Source organism: Chiloscyllium plagiosum, chromosome 22 (assembly GCF_004010195.1).
Source record: "Chiloscyllium plagiosum isolate BGI_BamShark_2017 chromosome 22, ASM401019v2, whole genome shotgun sequence".
Lineage (NCBI taxonomy): Eukaryota > Metazoa > Chordata > Chondrichthyes > Orectolobiformes > Hemiscylliidae > Chiloscyllium > Chiloscyllium plagiosum.
This window is the reverse complement of record NC_057731.1, coordinates 56,975,415-56,997,595: the sequence shown is the minus strand read 5'-3', so window position 1 is coordinate 56,997,595 and position 22,181 is coordinate 56,975,415. Positions and strand designations below refer to the sequence as shown.

The following is a 22,181-nucleotide window of genomic DNA, read 5'->3' as shown; positions in this document are numbered from 1 at the left end:
CTACTTTTTGTCATTTACGTAAATGATTTGGATGCGAGCATAAGAGGTACAGTTAGTAAGTTTGCAGATGACACCAAAATTGAAGGTGTAGTGGACAGCGAAGAGGGTTACCTCAGATTACAACAGGATCTGGACCAGATGGGCCAATGGGCTGAGAAGTGGCAGAAGTGGCAGACCTCCCAACTCCTGTACTCAATGCTCTGACCAACAAAGGAAAGCATACCAAACGTCTTCTTCACTATCCTATCTACCTGTGACTCCACTTTCAAGGAGCCATGAACCTGCACTCCAAGGTCTCTTTATTCAGCAACACTCCCTAGGACCTTACCATTAAGTGTATAAGTCCTGCTAAGATTTGCAATCCCAAAATGCAGCACTTCACATTTATCTGAATTAAACTCCATCTGCCACTCCTCAGCCCATCGGCCCATCTGCTCCAGATCCTGTGGTAATCGGAGGTAACCTCCTTTCCAATTTTGGTGTCATCTGTAAACTTACTAACCATGCCTCCTATGTTCACATCCAAATCATTTAAATAAATGACAAAAAGCAGCGGACCCAGCACTTGTGGCACACCACTGGTCACATGTTTGGTGACGTCCAATTGGCTGACCTTGTTACAATCACTATATTACATACACTGTGTTTGAGATTCTATGTTTGAGATCATTCCCTTGAATCCCCACATTACAGCTACTTTGAGTTCATTCAAGGAGCCCTGCCCAGGTGTCAGGTTGTTTCAGCCTGAGAGGTTGGTGAGGACCACATAGGCTGACATTGAGCATCCTGACCATAAAAAATACTTCAGGAAATATCTGACCACACGTGGTTCCCTTCATTCAGTGAAAACCATGTGAACCAGGAACAGATATAGAAGGTTTGGCATCAAATCTCCTGTGCCACACCCCTGTTATCAGTTACCACATTTAAATATTGAATATTACACATTCAATGAGAAAGAATTAGAAACAAATGGAACTCTTTAAATAAAACGAAGAACCGTGGATGCTGGAGATCTGAAACAAACAAGAAGAGAAAGTGCTGGTGAGATCCAGCAGATCCCTCAGTGTCGAGAGAGACACAAAGAGCATGTTCAAATTCATAGAATCACAACCTTCAAGGAAGAAACCCGAGGGAGGTGAATCTTTGGAACTCATTGCTGCAACACACTGAGTAGGCCAAATCATTGTGTGTGTTTAAGACAGTGATAGACAGGTTCTTGATTGGTAAAGGAATCAAGGGTTACAAGGAAAAGGCAGGGGAAGGGGGTTGAGAAATAAATCAGCCACGATGAATGAGAGAGCAGACTCGATGGGCCAAATGGCCTAATTCTGCTCCAATATCTTCTGGTCATTTAGTGGCAGGAGAGTTGGATGCTTCACTGGGCACTGGGGAATGTTGGAATCAGGAACTCCATGTGCAGGGAATCGCTGTTGGTCAATAATGGATTAGTGTTCCTTCACCTGACTTTGACATTGACTTTGATACATTTGTTCAAATTTACTCTCTTGTCCAGAGCGGATCTTGGGAAAGTGGAAGTGAAGCTGAAGCAGATGCTTGGTATTCCGGCAACATGGAAGAGTTTGTAACAGTGGACGAGGTGGGAGAAGAAGAGGATCGTACAATGGAGGTATCTGAGACCACGGAGGATGTTTGTAACATAGAGCCAAGTAATGAAGATCCAATAACAACTGAGAGAACCCCTTACTGTGACCATCACAGTGACGATCATTGCAGGACGTCACTCGAGGAGCTGAGTGTAATGAGCCCAACTCTGTCTCCAGGCAACCACCAGATGAAAGTGGAATCTACAAGTCATCTTCAAATTGCATCTAGTCCAACGAATGAAACTGACCAGAATCTGAGATCTCCGTTTACCCAACCAGAAAGCCCTGTGAATTGTAGAAACTGTGAAACAGACCAAGGACTGAGTGACAGTGCGTCAAAGGGCTGTTTGAGCCCAGAGACCCCGTGCACAGCTGATCCATCTGATGAAGCTGATGAAAAGCTCCAGGAAGAATGCTTTTCTGAGAAAGTACTGGAAACCCAGGGAGCTGACCAATCAGTGTCCGGTTTCAGGAGAAGCAGTGTGGAAACAGATGAATTCAAGAAAGAGACTTCAGAAATATTTAATAAAGGTACATGACGTTTCTCTCTCTTTCTCTCTCTCTCTGTTTCTTGTTTGTCTATTATAGTGTTCCACTTAAAGAGATCACACATTTTGAAATCAAGACAAGTTCTTTCTATGTTTATGTACCCATAATTTCTAAAATGTATACTATTCAATATTTAAGTGTGGTAACTGATAATGGGAATATGGCACAGCAAGTTTGGTGTCAAATTATCAAGCTTTTGGTGAATCTCCAAATTGCAGTCTGTGAGGACAAAAATCTGAAACCAGGACTCAGAGACTCAGTGAAGGCACATACCACTGGCCTCAAAGAAAGCTGCAGACTGGAGTTTAGAAAAATGAGAGTTGAGGAATATAAGATGCTAAAGGGGATTGACAGAGTAGATGTAGAGAAGATGTTTTCTCATGTGGGGCATTCTAGAATGAGAGGCCATAGGTTTAGGATAAGGGTTCACAGGTTTGTAACGGAAATGAGGAGAAATTACTTCTCTCATATGAATCTGTGGAATTCACTATCGCAGACTGCAGTGACTGCTGGGACTTTAAGTAAATTTAAGGAAGAGATAGACAGATTTTTAATTAGTAATGGGTTAACGTGTTATAGAGAATGGGCAGGAAAATGGAATTGAGGCCGAGATGAGATCAGCCATGATAGTATTGGATGGTGGAATAGGCTGGAGGGGCTGAATGGCCTCCTCCTGCTCCTAGTGTTTATGTTCTTATTCTTATCAGACCTGACGAATTCTCCATGTTACTGGGTAAATTCTCCACATTATTGGGTAAATTCTCCACATTACTGGGTAAATTCTCCATGTTACTAGGTAAATTCTCCACATTACTGGGTAAATTCTCCACCTTATTGGGTAAATTCTCCACATTACTGGGTAAATTCTCCACATTACAGGGTAAATTCTCCATATTACTTGTTAAAGTCTCCACTTTATTGGGTAAATTCTCCACATTTCTGGGTAAATTCTCCACCTTATTGGGTATATTCTTCACCCTATTGGGTAAATTCTCCACATTATTGGGTAAATTCTCTACATTATTGGATAAATTCTCCACCTTATTCGATAAATTCTTCATATTATTGGGTAAATTCTCCACATTATTGTGTAAATTCTTCACATTACTGGGTAAATTCTTCACATTATTGGGTAAATTCTCCATGTTACTGGGTAAATTCTCCATATTACTGGGTAAATTCTCCATGTTACTGGGTAAATTCTCCACATTATTGGGTAAATTCTCCATATTACTGAGTGAATTCTCCACATTATTGGGTAAATTCTCCATGTTACTGGGTAAATTCTCCATGTTACTGGGTAAATCCTCCCCATTATTGGGTAAATGCTGGTGATGTAGCTGTACTGGAACAGCCAGGCTAAAGAATGGCTAGTTCTGGAAACACACTGGCCAGGTCCATAGTTATTCTATATTCATGAATCGTGGATACTTTAACTAAGTGAAATGTAACGTTCACACGTGACATTCCATTAATCAAATATGACAGTGCAATGACATGTCCAGAATAATTAGACCATCATAACATGTAAAAGATCTGATGAGAATTATTTACAAATAATTCCCAATAGAGCTTGTTGACTACAATAATTTTGTCATTCAAATGGTTGTTAATTATAAACATGTCTTTTGTAATTTGATTACAGTTAATTTCAAAAATATTGCTGCCATTTTCCACCAATCTAATGATCTGATGAATCTAGTATTGACTATCCTGATTCTTACTTTTTATCAGATTCAGAAAACTCCAGCCAGTCCCTCACAGAGTCAGCTCGCAGCCATCAACACTTAACGAATCTACAGCAACCTCCATTACCATGGGAAAACACCAATGTCTTCTGCAATCTTAGTATCCCGTTAGGTAAGGACCAGCACTGCACTCTCAAGATATCTTGTTCCATGGCAGATAGATTTCTGACTAACTGATCACTTCAACAATTATCTTTTGTTGAATGTAACTGTCAGCATTAGTTTCAGGAAAGTGCACAGATACATATCTTATTGATCTCATCGTCCAAGTACAGTATTGAAAGGGGGTGGAGTCTGTAATGAAGGCCATGTTTTGGAGATAGGGGAGAAATGAAATTCATGAATCCAAGTTTTCCCACATCATCGTAATGTGTGGGTGGGTTCAGTTAGGAGCTGACCGAGGCCTTGACCACGACCTGCTCACTACGTCAGCAACATCCTCTTTTTCTGACAACATCTAAAATGATGGTATTCCTCTTCCTGAAAAAAATCTGTTCCAGTTCATTGTGTCCGAACTTGTGATTTCAGAAGAAATGGTGATGTGTAGCCAGGTGAGGGATCTTGCAGATTTGTGTGTCAGAGTAGATTAGTGATTAATATTCTGGATCAGCATCTAGTTTAACATTTTCGCATTCCTTTGGACCCTATGAATGTGTTCAACAATTTATTGTTAATTTGCATGGAGTTACTTGGAATACAGACCATAATATTACAAAATGTAGCAGCAGACGTGGGCCATTCAGCCAATTTAATCTGTTTCCCCATTCATTGAGATCATAGCTAAACTGATTTGGAGGTGCCCGTGTTACCTGAGGTGGACAAAGTTAGAAATCACATGACACCAGGTTAAAGTCCAACAGGTTTATTTGGAAGCACTAGCTTTTTGAGTGCTGCTCCTTCATCACGTGGTTGAGGTGTAAAAGATCATAAGACACAGAATTTATAGCAAAAGATTACAGTGTGATGTAACAGAAATCATATATTGAAGAAGACCTGGATTGTCTGTTAAGTTTCTCGTCTTTTAGAATGACCAGGTTGGTTTCAGTTCTTTCATATGTAATCCATTCATCCGTTACTAAACTGATAATCCTCAACTCCTCATTCCTACCTTTTCCCAGTAAGCCTTGATTCCCGTCCTGATTAAAAACCTGACAATGTGAAGCACAGAGACAGAATGCTCAGGCTAAGGACTCTGTGCTCACAGCAATTTCATTGCATTAACAGACATGACTCATATTCTCAGTAATTTGTTGGGTCCATTCATTGAGGGACCTCTCAGTAAAGTTTAGCCTGAGATATTTTTTATATTAACATGAAAAATGAACACGAGTGGGAATGAATGAAGAGAAAAGCCTTCAATTTGTAGAATTTTAAGGAGCAATGAGTTGCAGTGCTATATATTTATGCTTGCGTATTCTCTAATTCAGAAAAGTTCAATACCTCCCTGTCAATCCATGGTCTTTTCACAAAGATGTTCTGTAACTAGGGACTCTCATTTTTCAGGGGTTGAGTTTGTGGAAGCTCGAACAGGATTTTACTGCAAGCTCTGTGGCCTCTTTTACATCACTGAAGAAGCAGCAAAGAGCAGTCATTGCCGGAGTACTGTACATTATAAGAATCTGCAGGTAAGTGAGAACAGATTAACCAGGTCTGATTTGTTTATGGGATATGGCCTCATCCCTCATTATACTGCAAAGGTGATGGTGAGCCCAAGCTGCTCTGAACCTCCTGTGGGTGATGTCAGTCAGGATTTCAGGATTTTGACCATTAGTGGTGAAGCACAATTGTATACAGTACATCTCTTGTCATGACAGTGCATGGCTTGGAGGGGAATGCAAAATAATAATTCTTTCATCAATGTTGCTGTTTTAATTCCAATTGGTGGTGAAGATAATGGTGCTGAGGTACTGTTGAAGTAATCTTGGGGAGTTACTGCAGTTCACCTTTGGACACCTCAGCACTCCATAGAAAAGTGGCATTTACAAAGAACAAATCCTACCCAGAATGTTGAGGGGCTGAATGATCTTATTTTCACTTTTCTATCCAACAAAGCATCAATTGTTCATCAATTGGTCTCACTCTGCTAAACGTGGAGAGGGGCAGAAGCTGGAACAGCTGAGGCCATAATGGCTGTCAAGATCCATTGTTGTCTTTGACGGAGTAATGGGGGTCAATCAGGAGAGAATAATTGATAAGGAGGGATTGAGGCAGGAGCAGAGATCTTCATTACCACTATCGAGCACATATGTTCAAAACCAATGTTGTCAGTATGATGTGGAGATGCTGGTGTTGGACTGTGGTGTACAAAGTTAAAAATCACACAACACCAGGTTATAGTCCAACCTGTTGTGATTTTTAACAATGTGGTCAGTGGCCTCCAGGGTACGTGTAGCAATTGATGGTGAGACTGCACATAAACCATCACTTCCTCAACACAGCTGGCCTAGCCCTGGCTACATCCAAAGCAGATCTTTATAAAGAAATATTAAACAAACAGAAATGGCTGGAAAAGTTCACCAGATCTGGCAGCATATGTGAAGAGAAATCAAAATTAACATTTTGGTCCAGTGACCCTTTCTTAGAACCTCAGGTTTGGAAGGCAATGTTAATCTGGTGCTTATATTTACAGAAGGCTGAATTGCTGTTTTCGACAGACGTGAAGGGTCCCACGCCTTTTGGCTTTAAATTTGGAATTAATATTGTAATTTCCTTGCTGGCTTTGAATGTACAAATGTCTGGACACTTTCATGAGCAACTCTGCAGTTGTCACAGCATCAAGCAGCCTCCAGGCCAGAGCATCAGCAACTGTTCCCAACAATCAGTGTGGCCATTCACCAATACGAAGGGTCACTCATTGGAGTATCCAAATGCTTTATGATCACCATCAATTATAATCCCCACATGGGTGATAAAGATCTGCAGGAGGCTTTGTTCATTGCTTGATACATGGCTCATAATTTCTTTTAAAAAAACACTATTCTCCAGTAGAGAGCAAGGGGGAGTTTGAGATTAATATTTATAAAGTATCACTCACATCTCGCAGAAAGTTATTAACTCATGACATGGAATGAACTAATCTGAAGCATAGTTCACCAAGCACAGGACCATTTTATCCACAAGAGTTTACATGTAACAGAGAGTTGTCTGAGTAGTAAACCTGGTTTTGAATGTTGGGAGAATTGCTTGCTCTTCACCCAATATTTCCTTGGGGTCTTTGATGGGAACCTGAATTGACAAAATAAGTTGAAAGGGACTTACTTTTAGCATCTCTCATGAATAAAGACAGCTCTGATAACGGGCCAGTTTTTCATTATTGTATTGAATTGGCATCTGAGCTTATGGCCGGAGGTCCTGGGATAGGACTGAAACTCGCATACAGTGTACGCCAAGACAAAATAAAGAGTTAAGGACTATACTGAGCCGAGACCTGTCATGCAGAAAGAACGATCTCAACAGTTAGGCAGTAATGAGGCTCTCTAGGTTGCTCTGTGCAGAGTGTTAACAGGATATACTGCAAAGACAACCACACAAGAGACACATTTCAGGAGAGTGATCGACCCGAAGTCTTTGTACAAAAAGCGGAAGTGGTTGATGATGAAAAACCTGGTTGTACCAACTCCTGATGATGAAGTTCCTTCCTTAAATCCATCAAAACAAATCCCTGCTCGCTGCATCATTCCTGTTCAAATAGAAACAATAACTGCAACGTGGAGTGTGTGGTTTTTCTGTATTTACTGCATAAGAGAGTGAAAATGTACAACATTTTAACGGCAATATTTTACCTGTGCTGAACCTTTGTGGTACATGAGCTTGTGCAGGATCTGACTCTGCTGTATCTTGGACAAAGCCAGGGAATGGGAAACAGGGAATTGGGAATGGGGAACAAACTTCTGATCCAGATGTGGGGGATATTGGTTTCTTCAGTCAGTTGTCCAGAGGTGACTGTGATTGGGAGTCTGCTACTGACTTGAGAGCATTTGTCTGTACAGTGGAACCCTCACACACTCCTTATAAAGACTGAATCTCATTCACCACTTGCCATTGCAACATGAGGCATTGAGTCCTCATTCAGAGTCCCCAGGAATCTGTCTCCAAGTGGATTGGAACTAACCACTTGCATCATCAGATGTGAACTGAAGGACCTTGCCATTCTGAGTAGGACAATTCTCTTGCTGGTGCCACTGATTGAGTAGATGGAACTCAATGGAAATCTTTTCTCTCAGCAACAGTCAGATATTCTTCAGTCAACTCCATCCTACCTCACGTATCAGAGGTTTGACAAAATCTGAACGTTTCTCCTGCAGTGTCCTGATGTTAACATTCTCATCCTTTTTGTCAAATCCCTTCATAGCCTTGACCCTCCCTATCTGTGTCATACCCTCCGACCCCACAACCCTCCGAGAGCTGTGTCCATATCAAATCCTGGCCTGATTAGATTAGATTTCCTACAGTGTGTAAACAGGCCCTTTGGCCCAACATGTCCACACCAACCCTCCAAAGAATAACCCACCCCAGACTAATTTCCCTCCAACTAATACACCTAATACTATGGGCAATTTAGCATGGCCAATTCACCTGGCCTGCACATCTTTGGACTGTGGGAGGAAACCGGACCACCCGGAGGAAACCCACGCAGTCATGAGGAGAACGTACAAACTCGACATTGACAGTGCCCGGGGCTGGAATCGAATCTAGGTCCCTGGCACTATGAGGCAGCAGTGCTAACCACTGAGCTACCGTGGCCTCTTGTACATTGCCCAGTCAGAATCTCTCCACCATTGCTGGCCACACCTTCAGATATGCCTGGGCTTCAAGCTCTGAAACTCCCTCCCTCCATCTCTACCTCGGTAAGTCATTTCATCCTTTAAGGTGCTCCTTAAGTCAACCGCTTTAACCGAGCTTTTAGACATCTAGTCTAATAGTTCCTTGGTGATTTGGTGTCACCATGCTTTATATCTCTACTGTGGCATTTAGAGTCATAGAGATGTACAGCATGGAAACAGACCCTTTGGTCCAACTTGTCCATGCCGAACAGATATCCCAACCTAATCTAGTCACATTTGACAGCATCCGGCCCATATCCCTCCAAACCCTTCCTACTTATATACCCATCCAGATGCCTTTTAAATGTTGTAATTGTACCAGCCACCACCACTTCCTCTGGCAGCTCATTCCATACACGCACCGCCCTCTGTGTGAAAAAGTTAGCAGTTACTGCTTTTGCTGTTGAATTCATTTATCGGTGGACATCAGAGTGTGTCTGGGAAAATTAACAAACAGTGAAATTCACAATTGATCTTGGAGGGACCTGCTTGGGAGTGGTCACAGCACAGAGACAGATAAGTGAATAGTTTTAAGTGTGGCCTACAATAGTGAATAAAGTGGGTTCTTTCTTGATTATATGTTTTATTGAGATATGTAGGGGAATGGGTCTGGGTGGGTGCACTTCGGTAGGTCGGTGTGGACTTGTTGGGCCGAAGGGCCTGTTTCCACACTGTAAGTAATCTAATCTAATATAATCTAACCTAATCTAATTTAATCTAATCTAATCTAATGTCTCTTAATTAAATTTAAACATATAAGCCATAAATATTAAGTTAGCCTGGAGCAGTGTTTTATAGAGGAATAAGACAGGGCTATTTTCTGGGTCTGCAGATTGGAAGAAGCAAAAATGGCCCTTTGTAAAGTGATATGCTCTTCTTGTTGGAGTGGGAGTTTTGGGAGAGTTTATGTCTTACTGAGGGTTATATCTACAATGAATATTGTTGGTTGCGAATGAAATGGTTGGAGTGACAATCAGAGGCAAACAGCAAGGGAGTGTGATAGATGGCAGTTATAGGAAGGGAAAAAAGTCTCAGACACAGTCTCATAGATGGGTTAACTCCAGGAAAGGTAAGAGAGGTAGGCAGGTAGCGCAGGAGTTTTCTGTGGCTATCCCCATTTCAAACAAGTATGCTGTTTTGGAAAATGTAGGGGTGATGGATTCTCAGGAGAACGTAGCACGAACAACCAAGTTTCTGGTATTGAGACTGGCTCTAATGCAACAAGGGGTACGTCGGGTTCCAAGAGATCGATTGTGTTTGGGAACTCTCTAGTCCAAGGCACAGACAGATGTTTCTGTGGCCAGTAACGAAAAATCAGAATGGTATGTTGCCTCTCTGGTGCCAGGATCAAGGATGTCTCAGCGAGAGTGCAGAATGTTCTCAAGGGGGAGAGGGGCCAGCAGGAGGTCATTGTACACATTGGAACCAATGACATAGGAAGGGAAAAGGTTGATATTCTGAAGGGGAATTACAGAGAGTTAGGCAGAAATTTAAAAAGGAGGTCCTTGAGAGTAGTAATATCTGGATTACTCCTGGTGCTACGAGATAGTGAGGGCAGGAATAGGAGGATTGAACAGATGAATACATGGCTCAGGAGCTGGTGTATGGGAGAAGGATTCACATTTTTGGATCATTGGAATCTCTTCTGGGTAGAAGTGACCTGTACAAGAAGGACGGATTGCATCTGAATTGGAAGGGGACTAATATACTAGCAGGGAGATTCGCTAGAGCATTAGCTCCGTCTTCAACCACCTGATGAAGGAGCAGCGCTCCAAAAGCTAGTGCTTCCAAATAAACCTGTTGGACTATAACCTGGTGTTGTGTGATTTTTAACTTTTTCATAAGGGATAGCATTACAACTGTACTGAGAGAGGATATTCCTGGAAATACATCCAGGGAAGTTATTTGGGTGGAACTGAGAAATAAGAAAGGGATGATCACCTTATTGGGATTGTATTATAGACCCTCTAATAGTCAGAGGGAAATTGAGAAACAAATTTGAGATCCCACTTATCTGTAAGAATAATAGGGTGGTTATGGTAGGAGATTTTAACTTTCCACTATGGGACTACCATAGCGTTAAGGGTTTAGATGGAGAGGAATTTGTTAAGTGCGTACAAGAAAATTTTCTGATTCAGTATGTGGATGTACCTACGAGAGAAGGTGTAAAACTTGACCTACTCTTGGGAAATAAGGCAGAGCAGGTGACTGAGGTGTCAGTGGGGGAGCACTTTGGGGCCAGCGACCATAATTCTATTAGATTTAAAATAATGATGGAAAAGGATAGGCTAGATCTAAAAGTTGAAGTTTTAAATTGGAGAAAGGCCAATTTTGACAGTATTAAGCAAGAACTTTCAAAAGTTGACTCGGGACAGATGTTTGCAGGTAAAGGGACGGCTGGAAAATGGGAAGCCTTCAGAAATGAGATAACGAGAATCCAGAGAAAGTATATTCCTGTTAGGGTGAAAGGAAAGGCTGGCATATGCCAGGTATAGACAGGATAGATCGAGTGAATCCTTAGTAGAGTATAAAGGCAGTAGGAGTATACTTAAGAGGGGAATCAGGAGGGCAAAAAGGGAAATGAGATAGCTTTGGCAAATAGAATTAAGGATAATTCAAAGGGTTTTTACAAATACATTAAGGACAAAAAGGTAACTAGGGAGACAATAGGGCCCCTCGAAGATCAGCAAGGCGGCCTTGTGCCCCTCCCCCGGGACACCCAAACTACCCCTATCGCAGGGACACCCAAATTGCCCCCTTCCCTGGGACACCAAAACCGCCCCTATCCCAGGGATACCCAAATTGCCCCCTTCCCTGGGACACCAAAACTGCCCCTATCCCAGGGATACCCAAACTGCCCGCTCCCTTTGGAGACTCGGGCAATGGGGGAAAATCAAGACCGGCAACTTAACATTCCAGGTTACAGGACCTTCAGGCAACACAGGAGGTGGTGTCACATTGTTAGTTAGAGTCAGCTACTGCAACAGGGAGGGACGATATCTTGGCAGGCTCATCAAATGAAGCTTGACCCTCAAGTAGACAATAGGTAATTGAGGAGCAGATATGTCGACAATGGACTGTGGCATGCAAAACTAATAATTGGTCAATTATATTAGAGGAATTCGACTTCCTAATATTAATTGGGATGGTGACAGAGGGTTTAGAGGAAGCAGATGCTTTGAAACTTATACAAGAGCGCTTTTCATATAAACATGTAGATGGTCCTTAGAAAGGACAGTGCAGAGTTGGACCACATTCTTCGGAATGAAGCCAGGCAGGTGTTCAAGGTGACAGTGAGGGAACATTTTAGTCACAGTGAACACAACACTGAATGTTTTAAAAACAAAAACAGAAATTGCTGGAGAATCTCAGCAGCTATGGCAGCATCCGGAGAGAAAGCACAGTTAATGTTTTGCAGCCAGTGATTCTTGCTCAGAATGCCTGAGATTCACGCTGCTTTCTCTCCACAGATGCTGCCATACCTGCTGAGGTTCTCCAGAAATTTCTATTTTTTGATTTTAGTTTTCCAGCATCCACAGTTCTGCACCTTATAACCGTGGGCTGGGGTAGACAAAATCACATGACACCAGGTCATAGTCCAGAAGGTTTATTGGGAATCACAAACTTTTGGAGCATTTCTGGTTGTATTGATTGGAACTTAGAACAAAGAGGTAGATCGGCATGGACGGGATGGACCGAAGGGTCTGTTTCCATGCTGTACATCTCTATGACTCTAAAGAGGTAGAGACACTCCTCCAACAGCACCTTCCAAACCAACTAGAAGGACAAGGGCAGCAGATATATGGGAACACCATCCACTCAAGTTCCCCTCCGAGCTACTCACGATCCTGACTTGGAAATATATCACTATTCCTTCACTGTCACTGGGTCAAAACCCTGGAATTCCCTATCTAAGGGCATTGTGGGTCTACCCACAGCAGGTGGACTGCAGCGGTTCAAAAAGGCAGCTCACCTCAACCTTTACAACCACCTGGTGAAGGAGCAGCGCTCCGATAGCTAGTGCTTCCAATTAAACCTGTTGGACTATAACCTGATGTTGTGTGATTTTTAACTTTGTACACACCAGCTCCAAATCATTCTCAAAAAGCAACTAGGATGGACAATATATGCTGGCCCAGCCAGCAAAGGTAATATCCCCTGAACTAAATTTGACAAAAAAAACTATACTCTTCAGCAACAAGTAAAAAATTAGTCCATTCAGTGAATTGATTTAAATTCTCAGGATGCCCACCCACAAAGCTCCCCAGAGATTTGAATCAAAGTAAAGATTAAAGCCACTATGTAATCATTGACGTGTGATCCTTGATAATGTCTCAGTCTTGAGCACACAACTCAACCCCTCCAAACTTACAAATCCTATTTAAGTGGCCTCCAATCTTCATGTAAATACTGACATATGTACAGTGCAGTTAAAAAACAAATTTTTGTGGAATTTATTCCTTTCCTCATGCTTTTGGAATGACACCAATATGAAGATGGAATCTAAAATCAAAGGACCCTTAGACCAGATTAATGGAAAGCGTTAAATCAAAACTTTAGTAATTAAGTTAAACAAAGAACATATGCTACCATGCAGAATCGTTCGAACATTTCAGTTCTGTACTTATAAGGACCAATATCAAAGGAAACAAACTCTAAATATTTTCTACTTTTGTCTGAGCAATTTGATCTGATAATTTTAGGTTTCAGATCCAAAAAGTACATGTGAGGATGAATTGTAAATAAATGTTTAGTGAAGAAGCTCTCATTTCTTGCAGAATAATGGATCTGTTTGTTGTTTGTAGCTAGAAATGTTTTTTTCTTTCTTTCACAAGCTTGGAGTTTAAAACCAAATGTGGAGCATCATGGAAGTAGGAAATATTAAGTCCAAGTTCTAAACTGGGGCAACGCAAATTTTGATGGAATTAGACAGGAGCTTGCAGGTTGTTTGCAGGCAAAGGGACCTCTGGCAAATGGGAGGCCTTTAACAGTGAGATAGCTAGAGTTCAAGGTCTATATGTTCCTGTGAGGATGAAAGGCAAGGTTAACAGGAATAGGGAACTCTGAATGACAAGACATATTGAGGAGGAAGTATGGCTCAAGTACAGGCAGCTGGGATCAAATGAATTCCTGGAGGTATATAGGGATTTTTAGGAGTTTACTGAAGAAGGAAATCAGGAGGGCGAAAAAGAGGCATAATATAGGCTTGGCTAAGAAGATTAGGGTGAAGCCAAAGATGGTCTTTAAGAATATTAAAGGAAAAAGAATAACTAGAGAGAGAATAGGGCCCCTCAAGGACCAAATTGGACAAGTACGTGTAGAACCGCAGGAGATGGGCAAGGTCCTGAATGAATATTTCTCCTCTGTGTTTACTGTGGAGAAAGACATGAAGACATGGAAACGTGAAGACGTTAGTGATGATATCTTGGGGACAGTCCATATCACAGCATAAGAGGTGTTGGATGTATTAGAATGTATGAAGGTGGTTAAATCTCCCGGTCCTGACCAGATATATCCAAGAACACTGCAAGAGGCTCGAGAAGAAATTGTGGGGGCCCTGGCTGATATTCTTGCATCATCATTAGCCATGGGTGAGGTCTTGGAAGACTGGACAGTAGTGAATGCTGTGCTCATATTATAGAAGGGCTGCAAAGAAAAACCTGGGAACTATAGCCCAGTAAGGTTAACATCTGTGGTGGGCAAGTTACTTGAGAAGATTCTGAGGGATAAGATATACATTGATTTAGAAAGACAGGATTAGATTAGGAGTAGTCAGCATGGCTTTGTGAGTGGGAAATCATGTCTCACAAATTTGTTAGAGTTCTTTGATGAAGGGACCAGGAAGGTTAATGAGGGCAGGGTGGTAGATGTAGTCTAGATGGATTTCAGTAAGGCCTTTGATAAGGTTCCACATGGTAGGCTGCTCTGGAAGGTTAGATCACATGGAATCTGGAGGTGGCTGGAGCTGGCAAATTGGATACACAATTGGCCTGATGCTAGGAAGCAGAGGGTAACAGTGGAAGGATGCTTGTTGTATTGGAGGCCTGTGACTAGTGGAGTGCCTCAGGGGTCAGTGCTGGGCCCATTGCTGTTTGTTATCTATATCAATGATTTGGATGAGAATGCACAAGGTATGATTAGTAAGTTTGCTGATGACACTAAAATAGGAGGTATCGTGGACAGTGAGGAAGCTTATCAGAAATTGCAGGAGGACCTTGATCAGCTAAGGAAGTGGGTCGGGAAATGGCAAATGGAGTTTAATATAGATAAGTTGAGGTCTTGCATTTTGGCAAGTCAAATCAAGGTGGGAATTTCATGGTGAATGGTAGGGCCTTAAGGAGTGTGGTGGAACAGTGGGACTTTGGTCTTTAGGCTCACAGTTCTTTAAAGGTTGGGCCACAGGTAGACAGGGCAATGAAGGAGGCTTTTGACACACTGGCCTTCATCAGTCAGTGCATTGAGTATAGAAGTTGGGACGTTTTGTTGCAGTTATACAGGACGTTATTGAGGCCACACTTGAAGTTTTGGTCACTTGCTCTAAGAAAGAGGTTTTAAACTGGAAAGAGTGCAGAAGAAAATTACAGGGATGTTGCCAGGACTCGGCAGTATGAGTGATAGGGAGAGGTTGGACAAGCTAGGATCTTTTTTCTTTAGAGCGTAGGAGACTGAGGGGGGACCTTATAGAAGTGTATAAGATCATGAGAGGCATGGTTAGGGTGAATGCACTCAGTCTTTTTCCCAGGCTTGGGGACTCAAGGACTAGAGGGCATCAGTTTAAGGTTAGAGAGGAAAGAATAAAAGGGGAACCTGAGGGGCAACTGTTTTACACATATGGAATGAGCAGCCAGCAGATGTGGTTGAGATGGGTACATTAACAACATCTAAAAGGCATTTAGACAAATACATGGGTAGGAAAGGATTAGAAGGATATGGGCCAAGTGCAGGGAAACGAGGTTAACTTGGGTGGACATTTTGGTCAGCACGGACCGGTTTGGGTCAAAGTGCTTGTCTCTGTGCTGTAAGACTCTATGATTCTATGACTATTATATGACAAGGTTGAAAATCAGACCAACTGAAAAGGAAAAAAAGTCAATATAAAAACTGGAACATTGATGTAGGTCAGAAAACAAAATTGCTGGTGATCACAAGAAGGGCCTGTGCCCGAATGTGCCCATTCCTGAAGAAGGGCCTGTGCCCGAAACGTCGAATCTCCTGTTCCCTGGATGCTGCCTGGCCTGCTGTGCTGTTCCAGCAATAAAGTTTCAACGGTGATCACAAGAGGTCAGGCAGCATCTATGGAGAGAGAGCAAGGTCACCTTTTGATACTACTTGAAATGTTATCTTGCTTTCTCTCCATAGATGCTGCCTGACCCCTTGTGATCTTCAGCATTTTTTTGTTTCCAGTACTTATTCCAGGATCTGCAGTAATTTGCTCCTTAATTTAGGTCCGATTTTAAAAACACGAGAAGTGAAGGTGATGGAGAAATTAGCAGACAAGACAGAAGTGTAACGCTATGATTTTTTAGATTACTTACAGTGTGGAAACAGGCCCTTCGGCCCAACAAGTCCACACCGACCCGCCGAAGCGTAACCCACCCATACCCCTACATTTACCCCTTTACCTAACACTCTCCTTAATTTAGGTCCGATTTTAAAAACATGAGAAGTGAAGATGATGGAGAAATTAGCAGACAAGACAGAAGTGTAACGCTATGATTTATAACAATGAGATTAGAATGCTATAGAATAAATAGAAGAAATAAAAGCTCTTCATAGTTTTTGGGTGCAAGGCAACTTCAAAGCTATCACAATAACAATAATTAAGAACTAAAATAAAATATGAAAATATTAGAAAATGTATGAGTGAACGCCTGAATAAATGGCTCCTGAGTTGTCAATGGATTGCAGATGAGCAGAGCCAATCAGAAGAGAGAGGAAAAATTAAAACTTGTAAATGTATATGATTTCAGTCACTGGAATACTGTGGTAAGGACCAGTCTAAGGATAAATCAAAAAGCTTTAAAAAGGCCACTGGTGTCAGTGCTCACAACATACTAGAGGGTCGTCAATGACTGATAACAACATACTAGAGGGTCGTCAATGACTGATAACTTTCAATTCCTTCTTGTACCGTCAGTTTGTGGTAATGGATTGATTTGTGTTCCATGTATCCATACAGTTCGGATGTATATACCAACATAGCAAAAGCCAAACAGCTGCTTTGAAAAGGCTAGTGCAGCCCCAAAAATACCTGAGTCCTGCCAATGGCCATGGTTACATATTAGATTTAGAGTGCAATAGGATTTAGGCTTGGGATAACTTAAACTGCAAAGTTTTATTGCAGAATAAAGACATTAAAATTATATTGAAGCCTACATTGTTATTACAGTGGTTTTAGTAAAGGGTTTATGAGCATGTCATTTATTTTTCAATGGGAGTTCGCTGCATTTTCCTTTTATTTATTCACTCATGGGATGAAGGTGTCACTGACTAGGTCAGTATTTATTGTCTGACCCTAGTTGACCTTTGAGAAGGTGGGGGTGAGTTGCCTTCTTGATCCACTGCAGTCCATGTGCTAAGGTAAACCCACAATACCCTGAGGGAGGAGAGTTCAGATTTTGACCCAGTGACACTGAAAGAACAGCAATGTATTTCTGTGTTAGACTCAATCAACCTCCTATGTGTTCCAAACATATTTTGCTAAATGCTGGCAAATGGGATTAGATTAATTTAGGTAATTTGGTCAGCGTGGACAAGTTGGAATGAAGGGTCTGTTTCCATGCTGTACCAACTCTACGACTCTATAAGATACCAAGTTCATGATTGTAGCAAAGGGTACATTTAAAATAATTAAGCTAACACAGTTAAGAAATGCGCAAGTGTTTGGCTCAGGCATCTTGTTTCCTTTAGTGCTAATGGATAATCAGTAATGGATAGTCAGTAGAATAGTGCGAACTGTGTAAAATGAGTTAAATGTAATTGCTGCGATTAATGACTGAGACACGCTGTGCTTTAAAAAGATCAGGAGAAATCAGCTGGTTTTGTAATACCACTGGCACTTCAGCAGTATTGGAAATCCCTAACCAGTTAGTACTTCCAGACTTCAAATAAAACCACAGCGCAGCCTGAACTAATTGACAAGATATAGAGTTGCTCATTAAATTTGGAATGTGCTAATTCTATGGTCAAAGCAAAATGTAGCTGACACAAATCCAATTTTCATGGAGATGGGTAACTATATGACAGTTTCTTGGGAACAGACCAATACATTAAGCACAAAATCAGTTGGTGACTAATATTGAATATCTCTGTTGGTAGCCCTTGAAGGCGCTATGTTAACATTAACAAAGGGTCAAATGAAGGTCTTCAGTTCTAATGGTGTATATCCACAGGGAGCAAATACAACACTTCAGGAGGTGTGGATTGCTGACTTTATCATGTCCTCTACATATATATCTACTGAGATACAGTTGCCCATATAGTAAATGTAGAAATATAAATAGATTGTTAAAAGTGCTCTAATGAAGGCATCCTCCATGTTTACAATGTGACTCATTTAACCCAGACTCAGCATACAACAGGTGGCCACTCGTAATGTTGACTGTCTTCACCTGGTTCCATTTAATGAGGCAGCAGCATGTAACTGGATGTAGCGCCTTATCGAAATAAACCTCTTCCATCTCATGGGGAAAGAACAGATATTTGCTGAATAATCGAATAATGTAAGAAAATAAACAAACAGGAAAGAAGAGAAGGCCACTAGAGACACCAATATCCAATCCTCCTGCAATTCATCTGTGATCAAATAAGCATTGTCATAGGATTGTAGAATGATTATGGAACACAAAGAGGCCATTCAGTCTGACATGCTCATGTCAGCTCCATCCAAGAGTAACTCAGCTAATCCCATTCCCATGCCTTTTCCTGCAGCCATGACTTTTCTCTTTGTATGATTATCCAATTCCTTTTTTGAAAGCCAGAATTAAACTTTACCTCAACCACATTCTTAGGTAATGAACTCCAGATCCTAAACCATGCTGAGTAAGAACAAAGATTTCTCCTATTGCTCCTGGCCTTTCATTGTTCATCTTAAACTCACACACACACATGCACTCTCTCTCACAGACACTCACAAACCCCTACCCCAGATACACATATACACACACATACACGTTTGTGGGGTGGATTTGTACTTGCAGAATGACATTGTACTTTGCTCAAAAACTGCATGAATCCATGTAAGACTCTGTTAACTCATTTTTTAGATTAGAATCAGTCTAAACATCATAGCAAAGACAGGGAACACAGGGGGCTAACACCTTCAACATCTCAACATCTTGTCTGCACTGACACCAATTGTTACAGTTTTAACCTGAGAATGTAACTTTTAAAAAAGTTTTGTGATTTACATATGAAAGAAGTGAAACTATCATGGTCATTCTAACAGATGAGAGACTCAACAAATAATCAAAGTATTTTTCAATGTATAATTTCAGTTACGTCACACTGTAAATTTTTTGCTATAAATTCTGTGTCTTACAACTGTGTCCTCCACGGCCACCTGATGAAGGAGCAGCACTCTGAAAGCTAGTGCTTCCAATTAAACTTGTTGGACTATAACCTAGTGTCATGTGATTTGTAACTTTGTACACCCCAGTCCAATACCGCCATCCCCAAATCATCTTAAGTCTGTCTTCTCAATCCTATAATGTTGGCTTCCTGCAATGTCACATGTTGAGGGTGAATTCACTGCCACCAATCCTCCTTATTGGACTTAGTCGAGATAATGTTGCCAAGGAGGGAAGGAAGACCACAAGATATCTTCAGCCGGATGTAACTCTGTTTTGTTTAAACGGTAAAGGTTTGTTCCATCTCACTTAGTAGCTAGTTATATTATAGCTGTGATACTTGATTGTCTCTTGTAAGACACCAGGCTCAACTTAAGAGTAAACACATGTCACTACTTTAGGTATTTGCTGTTAAAACCAAGAATAACTCACAAACTGGCTAGGATCCAGTTACAACAAATAAAGAATCTCTGCAACTCTCGGAAAACTGATTAGTTCTTCTGGGATCAATTATTTATATCCCACGGTAGACTTTATCTACTTATGACAGTTAACCCTTTCTCGGTCCTAATTGTCTTGTGACATCGTCCCCAAGCTTCGCTTCTGGTTATTGAGTTTCTTCAACCGATTGGTTTAAAAAAGGAATGTAAGTGTCTGATTATCCCAAACCTCCCCATCACAGTCTCTGACTTTAGAAATAACTGATGGCCATGTTGAGTTCAAAGTCTACAACTTGAGGATGAAGTTCTCAGGGAGAGTTTATTGCCACACTGGAACCTTGGTGACACCTTGCTTTCCTATCGACTCTTTACAGAGAATATTCTCTGGCATTGATGTCCCCTTTGAACACTTATCTCCTGTACAGGATGAAATCATGTCAGAGAAAATAGTCATGTTTCTGAAAGAAGAAATGTTCCTTGTGATGTTGTAGTGAGATGTACCTTACGTGGTCTTCCCATTCTTGACTTTTTTTTTGGTTAATGGCCTTGTTTTATCAGGTTCAATCATAAACAGTGAAGCCGATAATATTGCTTCAGTCCTCCTTCTAACAGCTGAAACATCTGTAGCAAGAATCTATGACTGATTCCAGAAGGTTGTAGTGTCAAGGGTAATTGACAATCAGATCAGAACAAATTTGTTTGATGTCTTCTGATCTGTCAGTTGTGATACGTTCTCTGATACCAATGCAAATAATCTCAAGTGGTGTGTTTTTTCTTTTAGGTTCTTTGAATACTCTTATGAGACCTCTGAAGTCTTCCTCTTTTTGAGTAGATTTACTTTGATCATTGCTTTTTGGTTTCTCAGTTTTTTTATGTTCTTCACCAGACGGTCTAGAATTTTAAGAGTGAGGCACATGTTTCTGCTGCAAGTCAGAAGAGCTTTGGTCTGAAATGACTTGGCACAGGCATTTTATGAGGACTCTCAGCATTCCCTTGATCATGAACAGTGCTCTGTCTGCATCATATAGTTCTCTGTCAAAAGATTATTCAATTCCTTCTCTTCAATCAAGGAATATTTTTAGACAAAATAGTATCACTCACTCCAGTACCAAGTTTAAAATTAGCTGGAATACCATAAACATGTACGGTCTGCTTGAGATGAACCAATTCTTGCAGCTCAGAAGGATTGAGTTGTACCTTCCCCAGGTGACACATCAGTTTATAATGATAAGTGTTTTAATGAAGATATGTCTTGATATTCTGGATTTCTTCCAAAGATGGTTGCTGTAGATGTCTTTCTTTCCAATGTTTCAGCCGTTGTCTTTGACATTTGCACATCCTCTGGAAATATCCCAGTGTCATTCAAAGTTTTCACTGAGCATTATAAACTGGACATTGTTTCTGTTTATGTCATTTTTATCTCCACATCTGGAACATTAACTCTTACTTTTGAAAGATTTGAAGGGGTTTTGTGCTGATTTTTGTAACTTCGGTGGGTGACAAAGTATGATAAGAATCTGGAACTTAAGTCAGCTTTCTGTTCCCATGATTCTCTTCTACTGTTTTGAAATTTCAACTTCTCCCACTATCAGGATGGCTCTTTTCAATGTGAGATCCCCTTTTGAAAGTCACATAACTAAAAGAGAAAAATTAGAAATTCCATTTACAATTCTATCGTGAATTAGTTCTGGTCATGAGTCGGTCTAATCACAACATTCGGACAGTGTATAAAGTTGTCAATAAATTTTCCTGGGATATGCATTCTTCTGCTGGATATTGCTGCCTCCATTTCATGATTAATACATGAAGCTCGGTAATGTTGCATGCTCTTGCAATATTATCAAATTCTATCCATTCTCTTGTATTATTGTGTTTGAAAATTTGGATTTGTTATCAGATCTACTGAGTAAAGATATGCATTCACTGTGTTTCCCTAAGTTTCTTCCATAATCCCGAAGCACTTCTATATCACGTGAATTGTCTCTTCCATGTAATCTTGTTCAATTCTGCGGGAACAAAAAAAATGAAAATTATTGTGAAACTTGACATAGTACTCATCTGGACAGGATGAGCCAGCTGACCACGGCACCATGGTGCAGAAGGCCATTCAAGAGGGGGGAGCTAATAGACAAGTAGTGGTTATAGGGGATTCTCTAATTAGGGGGATAGATCGTATCCTTTGCAAGCCGGATCGGGAGTCTCGCATGGTGTGTTGCCTGCCCGGTGCCAGGGTGCGGGACATCTCCGACCGGCTTGAAAGGATATTGGAGCGGGAGGGGGAGGATCCAGTTGTTGTGGTCCACGCTGGCACACACAACAGAGGCAAGGCTAGGGTGGAGGACCTGTTTGGGAGGTATCAAGCATTAGGAAGGAAATTGAAGAACAGGTCCTCGAGGGTCACAATCTCTGGATTACTGCCCGAGCCACGTGCCAATTGGCATAAGGA

The 22,181-nt window shown here is 41.2% G+C and overlaps 1 protein-coding gene across 1 annotated transcript in view; it reads left to right on the top strand.

Moving 5' to 3' along the window:
* rbm20 (RNA binding motif protein 20) overlaps window positions 1-22,181 on the top strand; it is a 225,249-nt gene that overhangs the window by 190,617 nt on the left and 12,451 nt on the right. Inside the window, exons 11-13 of the mRNA XM_043713177.1 lie at window positions 1,517-2,138; window positions 3,891-4,016; window positions 5,408-5,529. Coding sequence (XP_043569112.1) covers window positions 1,517-2,138; window positions 3,891-4,016; window positions 5,408-5,529 — 870 coding nt within the window. The remainder of the gene's footprint in view (window positions 1-1,516; window positions 2,139-3,890; window positions 4,017-5,407; window positions 5,530-22,181) is intronic.